Source organism: Canis lupus, chromosome 6 (genome assembly GCF_048164855.1).
Source record: "Canis lupus baileyi chromosome 6, mCanLup2.hap1, whole genome shotgun sequence".
Taxonomy (NCBI): Eukaryota; Metazoa; Chordata; class Mammalia; order Carnivora; family Canidae; genus Canis; species Canis lupus.
Genome location: NC_132843.1, coordinates 60,452,807 through 60,467,251, shown reverse-complemented (window position 1 = coordinate 60,467,251; position 14,445 = coordinate 60,452,807). Strand labels below are relative to the sequence as shown.

The 14,445-nt window shown below is 36.0% G+C and overlaps 1 protein-coding gene across 9 annotated transcripts in view; it reads right to left on the bottom strand.

The window, feature by feature from the left end:
- The window catches only part of RALGPS2 (Ral GEF with PH domain and SH3 binding motif 2), a 158,822-nt gene that overhangs the window by 98,875 nt on the left and 45,502 nt on the right, over nucleotides 1-14,445 (bottom strand). For 8 of the 9 annotated variants that reach the window (XM_072830787.1, XM_072830785.1, XM_072830784.1 and 5 more), the window contains 2 exons: nucleotides 11,203-11,307; nucleotides 9,910-9,960 (listed from right to left, as the gene is read on the bottom strand). In XM_072830787.1, coding sequence (XP_072686888.1) covers nucleotides 9,910-9,960; nucleotides 11,203-11,307 — 156 coding nt within the window. Of the gene's footprint in view, nucleotides 1-853; nucleotides 1,008-9,909; nucleotides 9,961-11,202; nucleotides 11,308-14,445 lie in introns of those variants that run through there. The other variant, XM_072830792.1, reaches the window with a different exon arrangement.

Here is a 14,445-nt window from a genome sequence, read left to right as displayed (position 1 = left end):
TGTACCATGTAGCTTCCCTGGGAAACTGGGTGAAGGGTAAGTGGGGAATCTCTGCAATATTTTTGCAACCTCCTATGAATCTCTCCGTGTATGGTTTTTTGCAAGTTCCAGTAATCTATAATTACTTCAAAATAAAGTTAAACAACAATAATAAAAATCAATTTAATGAATTATGGAGCTGAAATTGCACTGGGACTCCAGGAACTCACTACTTTCTTCTGAAACTTCCATGCATTTATATTAGCTAGCCTTAAAAGGAATTTTACCCTGTTCCACATCTACCTCTCAATAGTCACTGAACTTCCCCATAAGAAAAAAAAATTGCTTTTCCCTTTTCTCTTTTTGTCTCAGATTCTAGAATCTTCTTCCAATAGGCACCATAAGCAATCTAAGAAATAAATTCTCCCACTCGTGCGTGGGGTCTTGCATTTGATAGCATTTATCAGCCTAGTCAAGGGTTATTCTATACTAAAACATCTTGCATGAACATCAAAAAGTAACCTTTGTGACTCAAAGGATGCTTTTTACACGTCTGATTTAGGAACAGGAATGATTAAAGTCAAGCACTATGTAAGTAAGCCTCTATTTTGGCAAAGGCACAATGAAACACAACAGCCTTGATACCTCTTAAAATATGTTCAACTGGATTAATTTACAATTTTTGAATCAGGCAGTAAAAAGAAATCTAACAGCAACTCACAGATATAAAAGCAATTTTTAAATGGTCATTGAAGTGTATCTGAAAGAATATTCATGGGCTCATTTTGAACCATGAAACTGTCGAGCCCAATTTTGCACTGACTTTATTTTGGAAGCATGTGGGGAGCAAACACCACAACTGGTGACCACCTACCCTATGAAAGAATTACTGATTTTCACAGGAGCCACAGCTTCTCTTATGTCTCTTGTAGGTTTGTTCTGTAAAGTCAAATTCTTGTTCTAAATTTCATCTTGTAGGTTCCAACACTCTTAAAAGGACTGCTCTAAGGGTGATGTTGTAGGGATACCTAAAGATAGAAGAAGAGAAAAGGCCAATATAGACCAGCATGTAGACAGAGATTGAGAGAAGAAAAGAAAAAGTGATGGAATCTATAAAAGACTGTGGAGGGAGAGGGGGTCCTCACAAGAAGAAAAATTTTTTTAATTGAGGTATAATTGACACACAGAAGATAATTATTGTTAAGATACTCTTATGCTCAAAAATGCAAAGCTTTAAAGGGATATAGTATCTCCATTAGCATTCAGTCTATATGGCTATTCAGAAAGAAGTCTCAGCCACAGATGATGTGCTCATTATGGTTCCTGTATTTTTAAACAACAAACTTTTGAAACTATAAAACTTCAATGTGTTATATGAAATAAAAAATATCCCTTCTCTTTTCTAACATACTCACATTCTCTGTCCCCTCTCCACACTGCCTCCTGACACATTAAAGCTGCCTCTAGAATGAGTGCAGAGATAAAGGCAGGAGCTATCTTGTGCTACCAGTGATGCCATGATATACCTACTCTCCTAATCAACAATGTTCCTCTTTACTTCTCTGGTTTTATTCTAACCCTAACCGTACTACATAATAAATAAGTTCATGGTGATGAGCAGCAATAATATAACTTATAAAACAGTTTGCACCTTGCTTCTAACAGAAAATGTCAAATCTTTCATGTCTTCTTTGCTTTCTTCAAACCTCTTACTATATTCATGAATTGTTTGTATTTTAATTCTAACGCAAATGATAATTTTCATTAAAATAAACATAGAACTATGGTAATCCTGATTTTGGAACTTTGGATAATGCCAAGAATCTAGTCTCTGCATACACAAAAAAATCAGCATACAGAAGAAAGCTCTTTTACATATTCTGTCAGAAATATCTCAATTGTACGTTTTTCAGAAATGTTTCAGTAAGAGTCGGGATTACCTATTCTGTGCTTTTCCTCATTTCACCAGCATTCTTCCTCAATCTCTAGTGTATCCCAGTTACACAAGAGGGCCTTATCTGTCCTGTTTATTGATATAATCTAAACCACTCACTGACCTGATTATTAGAACTTATAGTAAAGTGTAAAGCTTTCTTCCTTGACTGTAATACACATCAGAGGGACCTTCAGTCAGTCAGTCACTTTATGAACACTTGAGAACCTCATAAGACAGGCAAACATTATCCACTGTAATAACTACAGTACAGATTTCAAGCACAGTTCACCCTTTGAGAATTATTCAAAGCACCAGAGAATGGCGACTAGAAAGAAAATCTGACTGCAAGCAAACTTTCTGTTGTAACACATCCTATGTTGAGTAATACAATACTCATTCTGAAGAGAAACCCCATTGATGTGATAACCATGGCAATGTCGTCAGAAGAAATACAAGCTTTATAGAACATGAGAGAACTCATAATAGACAAAAACCCCAAAACCCATAAATATAATAAACATGGAAAGACCTTCAGAATACAGTCATTGCTTCCTCAACATAAAAGAACTCACAGAGAAGGAAGCCCTATAGATGTGTAAGAGCTTTCTAAAAGAAAACAAACCTCCAAGATCAAAAGGGAAACCACACCAAGAAATCTGTATGTGTAAGAATGTGGAAAAGCCTTAACAAGAGCTGAGCTTCGACCAAGTACCAGAAAATTTATACTAGAAATTAATGAATGTACAGAATCCTTAACCTTCCCTTATTAAGCATTAAATAATTCATACTATGGAGAAAAACCTGAAAATATTCTCTTTTTTTAAAAAAGATTGTATTTATTTATTCATGAGAGACAGAGAGAGAGAGAGAGAGAGAGAGAGAGAGGCAGAGACACAAGCAGAGGAAGAAGCAGGCTCCATGCAGGGAGCCCGATGTGGGACTTGATCCCGGGACTCCAGGATTGTGCCCTGGGCCGAAGGCAGGCGCTAAACTTCTGAGCCACCCAGGGATCCCCTGAAAATGTTCTTAATTGTGGGTGGGGGAAAAAAACCCACACTCCTGTTTCCATAGAAAGAATATTATTTAATAAGAATCACACTCTTGGACTAGTAACATACTTTTGCAGAAATGATACCAAACATAATAAACAATGGGTGATGACGTGTCTGTAGGCTATGCAGTATAAAGCTTTGGAATGGTCATTTACCAAACTCAAATACTGAACAGGTATTATTCTAGGCATTAGAGATACATCAGTGAACACAAAGCAGACAAAAGACAAAAGTTTCTGCCCTTGTGGAATTTATGTTCTAGTGAGAGGATAACACACCTTAATCTTAAAGAGCTTGACTCATAACCACCACTCAACCCTTTTTTACCTCCTTAAGACTCCTGCAGTTTTGATCAAAATTATATGTTACTGATTGAGAACTACCCTTAAGTGCAGCTCTTACTCTGAAGTCACCAATAAAAAATAATCCTACTTCCAGGAATTTCTGGAAGACACATTAGGTATTTTAAAGACCCAATAGTCCAAAACCCTTTACTTCAGAGATTCAATAATTTTTAAAAAGGCCAAAGATATGAAATAGATTCTATTAATGGCACAATTTATAAATGGCAAAGCTGAAAAAAACTACAAGTCTTCTGGCTCCCTGTTTTTATGTTTTGCCACTAAAAATTCTCTTTTGGGACTCAAAAGGCTTTATTTTTTTTTTTTATTTTTTTTTTAAAAGGCTTTAAAATAAATTTTAAAATAGTTGAAATTTAGTAATTAAAATTTTGAGCACCCATTTAGAGCTATGAATGTTAGACACTGACTAAAAGAAAAAAGAGGGCAGCCCGGGTGACTCAGTGGCTTAACACCGCCTTCGGCCCAGGGTGTGATCCTGTAGTCCTGATCGAGTCCCACATCAGGCTCCCTGTATGGAGCCTGCTTCTCTCTCTACTTGTGTCTCTGCCTCTCTTTCTCTCTGTGTTTCTCATGAATAGATAAATAAAATCTTTTTAAAAAATTTAATTAAAAAAATTAAAAAAGGAGAAAAGAGGCAGCAAAATACATGGCAATTTGTGCCCAAAACTGGTTTGAACAAACGAAAAAAAGAGAGAGATAGGCGGCTCCATGGAAATAAGAGTTGTAAAGACACATTAACAGTGGTGAATACAAACATTAGAACTGCTAACCTTTTCCCTTCTTTGTAATCACTATGATGACAGTTTGGACAACCATATCATTGTGTGGTCTCCCCATCACTAAGAGATGACCACTCACGGAGAGGAGGGAAGAAGAGAGAAGAGCTGGTTTTGAGTGAGAGGGATCACCATCCACAGAAGCATCCAAATTTGGCCACTTTGACTGGGCCAGTGGGCAAATGAAGATTCTTAGGATTTCTGTAGCACCAGCTATGGGAATATCAGGGCAAAGTGCTCAGACAGAGAGGGACCTGTTGGTACAGAGAGGACGGGCTGTGCAGAGCCGTGTCCCAGGCCTAACAAATGTTCACAGACACTAGGGAGTGCTCGCATTTCTAGAACCAGTGAGCTACAGCCTTATAAAAACACTGTACTCTCAATAACTATCCTTCAGATTTGACAGAGATGGGGAAGGGGAGAAAAGTTATTTAGGAGGTAAAATAAATTGGTATTAAAAACGGACAGATGGTGTACATCACACAGACATGGAATCTTTAAAAATAAAAACAGATTTTTTTCTTTGTAGTTATATTCCTACTAAATAGTTTTTATATCACTGATGAATTTTCCTGTAACATTAAATTCTTTTCACTAGTAAGCATTGGTTCTTCCAACCATAAAACAAAAAAACTAAGAAATGAAGTACCAAATCTGTTCTTTTTTCTTCTTTCAATCTGAGGTAACTTCATATGTGAGACATGGCTGGAGAAAACCCAGACTTAGTATTTGTTTGATTCACATCTGCTCTTAAAGATGTGACTTTATTAGCCTGTATTCTATTGATGACTAAGGGAAGTCCCTAGGAAGAACGGTTTCTACTGTGAAATAAAAGGCCTGGAATTTTGCCTTTCCCCTGAGCAACTCTGAGGTGTGCTGTGCTGTGTGACTGACATCATAGGGAAGAGGCCTGGCCCTGAGGAAATGGCTGCCCTTCGCAGAGGTGCCCCTTTCTTCCTACCAGTTTAGAAAAACTTTGGCTAAATTCTGCTTAACACAAAAGGCTTGAGAATATAGAATTCCACAAACTGCTGGGAATTACAGGATCTACTCTGGGAACTGAATTCATGAGAGATACATATTTTACTAAGTTCCAGGTGACTCAAATTGCCTCTATTATAGCAAATCCAGTGAGACTTGGGTGGTGTAATCACCAATCTGTATGAAATCACTAAACCACGTGGCTGGATTCAGAATCTATTTTTCTTTGAAGTTCAAATTTATTACAAATTTCAATTTAGAAAACATGAATAAATTAACATCTGAAATAAAGTTACATACGGATATATACATGTAATAGTGAATCTTAGTAGTTTTAGTGAACTAAAGAGCTTTTAAAGTTTCATAAAGTATATATACACTTTTTAAAAAAGTTTTCCATAAAGTTATCTATAGAGACTTGAACATTGATATGGACAGAAACACAAAGATAAACTTACTAGATTCAGTGATAACTACTCTTTTTTCATAACATGAGGTTAAATTTTGATTTAACCAAAGAATTCATTCTTTACTGAAGTTAACTACATAATGAGGTAAACACTTTTTTATGCTAATAAATAAGACTAATACATTAGACTGACATCATAGCTTAATCTTTTGTTTGTCAATAACAAAAGTTTTGACATGATAAACAACATCTGTACAAACATTTCAGGAAACTGGCAGTACTTAACATACTCAAAGATATTCATGCTCTACAACTCAGTAATTAATGCACTAGAGTGCACATATTACAAGGGGTGCTCGTCAGCAATGTTGAACATAAAAAGCAAGCTAAGGACGACTAAAACAACGGAATGCCATTTACATAAAAATTTATACATATTTATAGAAGAAATATAGTTAAACACAAAGGAATGATCTAGATCAATACTGGATAGTGGCTACCATGGTGGGAGGAGGGAAGAGGGCAAACAAGGGAGAACATAGAGTGGCTTCAACAGTACTGGTTAGGTAGGTACACAGGGGTTCATCTTAATCAGTCTTCATGCCTTGTAGGTCTTGAATATTTCATAATAAATTAGAAAACATTTTTCTGCCAGATGACAATCTGTTTTTACTGCCAGATTTCATGTAATCTTGATGATTATATGAGACTAACACTTAAGAATATTTCTGTGCTATATCATTTCTTCCAAAAGAATTAGTTTCAATTTTTGAAAATGGTTCTCTCACTGAACAAATATTTACTGAACACTATATTCATTTTCTCATTCTAACTTTGACCCCCACTACATGTCAGACAGATAAAACAGAAGAAACAAAATTACCAGTCTCTGCCCTCAGTAGCTTAAAACTTAGTGGAAGCAGCCAGCATTTAATCAAATTAGCACACGATTAACATACTTTACACCTCATCACTCCTTCCTTCTTAAAAATCCTTCCTTCACTTGTCTTGTTGAATACCATAATAACTTGACTTTCCTCCTAAATCACTCACTGTTGCTTTTTTATCTCTTTTGCTAGTTCCACCTAAACACTAACTAGAACCCTTCTCTCCATCTATATTCACTTTCTTGGTAACCTAATCCACACTTTATCTCTACAGTCATCTCTCTCAAACTACACTTGCCTGGACAAATAATGTAGTTACGTATGACCTAACTCAGCATTCTGACAAACATGTAAACCTAAATATGTCCAAAGCCAAACTCCTGCTCTTTCCTCCCCATCTGCTGCTCGGGCCTTTCTCCACAAGGCAACACTGCACATAATATTCTATGTGAATGGCAGTGCCAGGAGTTGTGAATACAATAATAATAATTTTCCATCTCAGAGAATATCAACTGCATGTTTCTGGTGTCAGGCCAAAAACCCAGGCATCATCCTTGACAACTCTTACACGTGGTGTCTGACGACTTCCCACCACTTCTTCCACTCCCATCCTGAACCAAGCTTGCCACGTAGTCTCTCACCTGGTCTCCTTGATTCGTCTTTGGTACCAGTCAGCAGTCAGGAGTCAGAAGAGACTTAAAGAGGTACTACTTACAGTCTCAGTCAGAAACTGTCACTCCTCTCCTCAAAACCTTCCAAGAACTTCCTATCTTTTTTAGAGTAATGATCTGCAAGGCCTGAATGACATCTAGCCTTTACCTCCCACCCTCACTATAGCGCACTGACCATTGTGCTGGCTGTTCTCTGCCTGGAATATTTTTCCCCCAAATACCCATGATTTACTCTCTTCCTTCAGGTCTTTTCTCAGAGAGATGGCACCCTCCCAGTGAAAGCACCCCATCTGCAATCAAAACTCCCACTGCCTTCACTTTCTAGTCTCTTCTGACTGCTTTATAGTTTTCATGACATACTATCTAGTTCACCTCACTCAATGTAAGATCCACCAGGGCATGAGTTTTAGTCTGTTCACTGCTGGGCCTCCAGCAACTAAACCAGTGCCTGGCACATAATAGACGTTCAGCAAAGACTTGTTGAGTAACAAAACATCATGTAAACTTGCAACTGATAAGTTCAGTGAAGAAGCAAAGAGTGCTAGAAGAACCTGCAGGAAGACAAGAAAAGCTTAACTCTGAGAAAGTCAAACTTGATCTGAGAAGCAAAGGATGAATAGGAGTTAATTAGGATGTGCACAGGCTCAGTGGTACAGGGACTAAAAGGCCAGTGTAGCTAGACCAGAAACTATGAGATTTGTAGACAATATTATGATAGTTTGTCTTTATTCTTAGAGCAACAGAAAGCCACTAAAGTGTTTTAAGCAGAAGGATCACATGAGCAGATTTAGATGTTTGAAAACACTACCATGGGTGTCGGATAGAGAAGAGTTTAGAATGGTCAGTGGATGCAAGTAAATCAGTAAGAGGATACACAGTTGACACAAAATGGTATCTTCAATTGGGGTGTTGGGAGTAGAGAGAGAGAATGGGTTGATAAGATTCTTAAAATGTTAAAAAAAAAAATCAATGAGACTGGTATTAAGTTAGATAAGGGAATGGAGCCAAGGGAATTTTAAGGTTCACTTGCAAATTTTACAAAGTAGTTTAGATGTCCCAGGAAAATAAAAAATTCCCATATTGACTTGAATTCTGTTTTTAATATCATCACCTAGAACTTCAATGTCCAAAGCTCCTAGTCACAAACAGCCATTGAGCACTTGAAATGTGGCTAGTCCAAATAAAGATGTTTCATAACTGTACAATACACACTGAATTTCAAAGTCTTAGTAGAGAAAAAAGGAATATAGACTATACCTCAGTAATTTTATACTGATTGAAAGTTGAAGTGATAATATTTTGGATGTTATAGGTTAAATTAAACTATTAAAATTAATTTCATCTGTTTCATTTTTACTTCATAACATGGCTACTAGAAATGTAAAGTTATATAAGTGGCTCACATTGTATTTCCATTGGTAGCACTAATCTCATGGGAAATAACAATATGGTCATTGCCATTTATTCAAAAGGAAAAAATATATCAAAGGTAAGACGGCTGAACTTAAGGTCAAAAAAAAGTATAATGTCTGCCAAGAATGTAGTTTGTTTTGTTCAGGAGATGGGAGGAAATTAGTATTTCAGCTTTTGTCATTTAAATTCAATAGCCATTTTCTTTTTGGGCTTTATGTATAGAATACACTGTTCCTAATGTTAATCTAATGGTTCTGCTGAGAGAATCCTCATAGTATGGGGTAAATGTTAGGAAAACACAGAATTGTGGAAATGAAGGGACTCAGAGATAATTTAGGCCTACCCCTTCATTCTGTAAGTGACAAACTTGAGCCTCTAAGACATTAGGTAACTTACTTGAAAATCATAAGACTAATACGGTCTATACCATTTGAGACACAGATGTTTTCTCTAACTCCTTACAATAATTACAGGGTTCAGGGCAAACACACTATATTTTGTTTCCAAAAGGACTAAGAAATATATCTCATGGTATTGAATATTGGTATTATCACTTAGTTGTGTTTTTTTTAAGATGTGTGAGAGAGAGAGAGAGAGAGAGTGAGCACATGTGTGCACTCATGCACACAATTGGGGGGAGGGACAGAAGAGGGACTGTTAGAGGGAGAGAGAGAATCTCAAGTAGACTCCATGCTGAAACTGGAGCCTGATGTGGAGCTTGATCTCATACCCTGAGATCATAACCTGAGCTCAAAACCAGGAGTTGGACACTTAACCAACTGAACCACCCAGGCGCCCCATCATTTCCTTAGTTTTGGGGTTCAAAATCATACTTATATTCTTACTTGGTAAATGTGGAAAAAGCATGTGTTTAGAGTCTGAAATCCAATTCCCACACTTAGCTGTGAAGCAAGGACAACTGTCATTCTGTTTTCTCATCAGTAAAATACACTACACCACACTCAGGTTCACACACACACATAGCATAATAAATGGCTTATAGTAGGTAGACCTAAAAAATGCCTCCCATGATCCTCCCTCTTCTCACCAAAATGTCAACACACCATCATATATAAAGTCATAAGTAAAGATGTAAGGGAAAAAAGTGTTGGAGTTGTGAAACCCAGTTTCTTATTCCTATTCTCTTATGAAAAAGCTTCAAAGCCTTGGGTAAATCATTCAACCTAAGTCTGTTCACCACTCAGAAAAGTGATGAAGCCTAATCAACCAAAATGATTCAAAATCCTACCTATGGCTCAATGATGTATACCTATGACTGCCACATGAGCTTCTGAGGCCTGAATATCATATGGATAGTCACATCAAAAGCTTTAAACATTTAAACACTAATGTGAATTTGAGATTTCTAAAACTTCTTAATTTGGGGATACTGTTAATGATCATTCTGTATATTTAAAAGGAAAAATTCTTAAAATTACTCACATCTGGTTGAATGGCTTTAAATACTGGAACATCCATTAGCGTTATCTGACCCTGAAATAAAAGGTAAAAAATGACAATTTCTCCTTGGGAATTCTATGACATGAAATTATACTCTATAGTAAATTAAAATTATATTCTATACTAAAATATATTGAGTAAATTAAAATTATATTCTATACTAAAATATATTGAATACTCAAAATTTTTACTAGAAAAAGTATCAATTTTAAAAAGGATTATAGAAAATGAAAAGTTGCCCTTATACCATTATTAAATATGATTATTTCAAATTTTCTCATGCCTATGCATATTTTCTTATGAGATAAATGAGGTAAAGTTAGAAAATAAAATGGTTTTAAAAATTTGGACATACATTATATCAAAATCAAAACCAAAAATCAGTTCTCTTGGTTCATGGAGAAAGAAGTATTATGGTGATTATTAAATCATATTTCCTCAAACAGTAATATAAAATCTGATACTAATAAAAAACAGTTTTCTTCCCCATTTATAAAAGTCAATGAAACTTATGCTAGTGGCGACTCCTACCTAAGGACTGCACACGGATTGGCTCCATAGCTCAGGGGTTAAAGCTCTTGGAAGGACTGCACATAGCTGTGGACCTACCTCAATCTCACTTTAGGCTACAGATGTAAAACAAGACCCAATAATACACCAAAGAAGAATATGCTATGTATGACTGAACACAGTTTATTCCTGGAATACAAGAGTGGCTCAACCATCAGGAAATCAATACATGCTGTTAACACAAGTTAAAGGAGAAAGAGAACTTAAGTGAATATTTGTATCAGTTAAAAAATAAGTTTTTCGAAGTATCTTTCATGATACTGCAATAATGCCTTCAAATTCCATTTTTCAATTTTTTAACTTATAAAAATGTGAAAATACTTCTTACATAGGTCAGTAAAGCACAGTTGGTTTAGGGGGCAAAAGCAATTTACCATAAAGGTAAATACATTTTTTTTCTCCTCATGTGACTTTTTTTGTTTTGAGTAGAATTGACACAGGATGTTACATTCCTTTCAGGTAGTAAGTATTTACTTCTCATTTGCCAAGCTGAAGGTATAAGGTAGGAAGCTGCTCTAAACCTCTCTCCACCTCTTCCTCCCTTCCCCATTTCATCCCTCTGCTTGTTCCGCTGCTGTGCTACTCTCTCCATCAATTCCCACATCCAGTGTTTTGCCCCCGCCTCCTTCTGCTGTGCCTTCACTCAACAGCATCAATGTGTAGGTTATGTTCAAGAACGGGAAAAAGGGGAGGTGGGAGACTTACCGCATACTCTTCTGGTGTAACCTTAAGAACATCAAATACCACAGCATCAAAGCTTTTCTTCAGCTCAGAACCTTTGTCACTTAGCGATTCGGAACTGCTACTTTTCTGTTAAATTGAAAGAAAATGCAGCCATTTTAATACTGTCTCACATTCGATGCTGTAGAAATTCGACTGGCATTAAACACTGAACAAGGAATGGGAAAGCACTTTGTCAACAAACACAGCAGATAAAATGGGTACAACATCCTGCTCAGCTGAAGAGCACTAGATAAAGGGTCAGGCAATTGAATGTCTAACCTCTCCTACTTTCTAGGTTCTTGAGTCATTTTCTTGTCTGTCCATTTCCTCATGCTGACATCCTACCATTTCTTATAGAAATTAAAGATTTTAACAAGTTCGAGGATTCTCAAATGAGGTTAAGGGGAAAAGTTAGGGGAGAAGAACATCTCTATAATTTTTAAACTAATTTTTTAAAGACAAAGACAAATTGTTTTCATAACTTAAACCATAAGACAATATTCAAAACTTCATTAACTAAGTGATGTCCCCCTGTGATAGTAAAACTGATATTATTCTTACTATTATAAATTTAAGGGGTTTTTGCTTAAAGGTTACTATTTCAAGGTTGAATTTGCTGTTACTACATGTAGAACAAAAGGTGGCTTTTGGCTCTGAACTTATTTCTGTCCTATTTCCACATGTGTACCATGAGACAAAAATGTTTTCTGCCTCCGTTGGTTGAAATCTGAGTGTCATTTCTGTAAGAACATTTAAATTATGCTCTATTAAACGGAGACAGGATACTGAACTACAGCTAATGTCTCAAAAATTAACCAAAGTTTCAGCTACCAGTATATAATACATATGTCAACCTACCAGCTGTTACACATCAGTTTTGAGTGCTTGTCATTTATGCCTCATTTTTATGTTTTCTTTCACTTTCATTAGCAGCTAAATATCAAAATCATTTCAAAAGAAAGGATCTGTCATTAATTTGGGTAAATTCTCAACCATTATTATATTTCAAATATTTCTTCTGCCCCCTTTTCTTCTGGTAGTTGCATTACACGTATGCTACACTTTCTGTCATTGTCCCAGTCCTTGGATATTCTATCCCTTTTTTTTTTCATTCTGTTTTCTCTCTGCATTTTAGTTTGGGATGTTTCTATAGACATATCTCCAAGCTCACTAATTCTTTCATTGGCTGAATACTGGCTACCAGTTCACTGGTGAGCCAATCAGTTATTCTTCATTTTTGTCACAATGTTTTTGATTTCTAATATTTTCTCTTGACTCTTGGAATTTCAATATTCCTGCTTATATTATCCATCTGTTCTTACAAGTTGTCCACTTTTTCGTTAGAGCCCTTAGCATTATTAATTGTGGTTATCTTAATTCCCAGTCTGCTAATTCCAAAATCTTTGCCATATCTGAGTCTGGCTCTGTTACATGCTTTATTTCTCCAGACTATGTATGTTTCTTACCTTCTGGTAGGGCTTATAATTTGCTGAAAACCAGACATAACATACTGTGTAATAAGGAACTGAGGTAAATAGGCCTTTAATGTAAGGATATATACTTCTATATAGGGAGGAGTTATGCTGTTTACTGTCTGTTGTACTTGAGGTGTTTGAGTCTTCAATTTCCTCTAGCGTCCTTCTTTGGGTTTCTCTAGAAACTCCCTCTTAGAATCTATGCTCTGCAGTTCTTTCAGCTATAATCCTTCATTATTTTTTAATTTATTATTTTTTAATAATCTTTCATTATTATACAGGAATCCTGCTGATGTGGTGGTAAAGTATGGGGGGACAAGTATTCTCTAAGTCCTACAGTCGGGACTTTTAGTGAGCCTGTGCCTGCCCTTGGGTGTGACCTCAGATACTTCCCAGTACCCCAATGCCACCGCCAATCCTGGAAGGGGCTGGAGTTGGGTGTTTCTCGCCCTCCCAGTAGGTTAGGCTCTGATAAAGTAGTTTCCCTGGAGGTCATGGGGAGAACCGAAGGCCCTGGGCACATTTCAAAATGTGAGGCAAGAAGGAATTTTTCTCCAATCTTCCCTTTGAGAATCTGGTGGAGCTTCCAGAGGTAAAACACAAAAGTGAGGTTTGGGAGAACCTAAGACTGGGCCCCGGGAGTGTTTAACTTCAGGGTAGCCCATACATAGCCTCCAGCAATTTCTCAACTATAGTTTAAGTTTTCCTACCCATTTCTGCCTTCAGTGATTTCTGCTCTTGGTAAACTAATTCTTTACTTGTCTCTCTCTCCAGTTTTTGGGTCATCACTGTCAGTTTGCTCTGTGACATCAATTTTCTGACAGAGCTAAGAAGGGTTACTGATTTTCAGTTTGTTCAGTTTTTTTCATGTTGTGAAGACAGGAGTAATAAATTCCAACCTCTTTACATATCTGAGCAGAAACCCAAAGTCCCATAATCAGATTTTATACATAGTATTTTATTTTATTTCACTTGTTTATTCTCTGTAATTATGACTAGCTTATAGTATGTCAACAGTATTCTTTTATATCCCAAGATTAATTTAGAAATTTATCCAGAATGTTAAACATTCAAACAGATATGTTATTGCTCAAATAACTAAATTCATTCTGTCAAGTAAAGATGTTAATTTTAAACCTAACTTTCTCCAAGTTTTTAACTAATTCAAGACAAGTTAGCAAATAATGGCAATTTTATTGCTTATCAAAACAAATAATCACTTTCTTTTTTTTCCTTCTTACAAGTCATCAGGAGAGGCTTAAGAAATTATGAGCAAGATGTTTCTATCTGCTTCCCCAATACCAATAAATAAGTTGGTATTGATAAGCTACACAGCATTTCAACATAATGTCCACTAAGGGAATAGTAGTAATTCTTTATTTAAGAGAAGACTAAAATCACTGAAACTTCCAAATATCTGAAAAAGATTCACTCTAATCTCAGAAGCTTCTAGTACAGGTTAAATATAAAGGAACAAGGGAAGCCATTCACCCAGATCAAGTATTTATCCATTTTGTAAGCTCATCAGATTTATGGGACATTTGCATTTTGGTATGTTAACAGATCTATATTTTAAGAGAAGGTGGAAAATACGTATTTTCAATTTTACTTTCTTGCCACAGTGTAGAACAATTTAAAAGACAGTCTTTTTCCACTTACCATATACTGTATTATACTACTTTGAGTCCTGAGGAAAGTCAAATGACATTTTTCACAAGTAAAATAATCTATTTTATTTAACAAATAATTA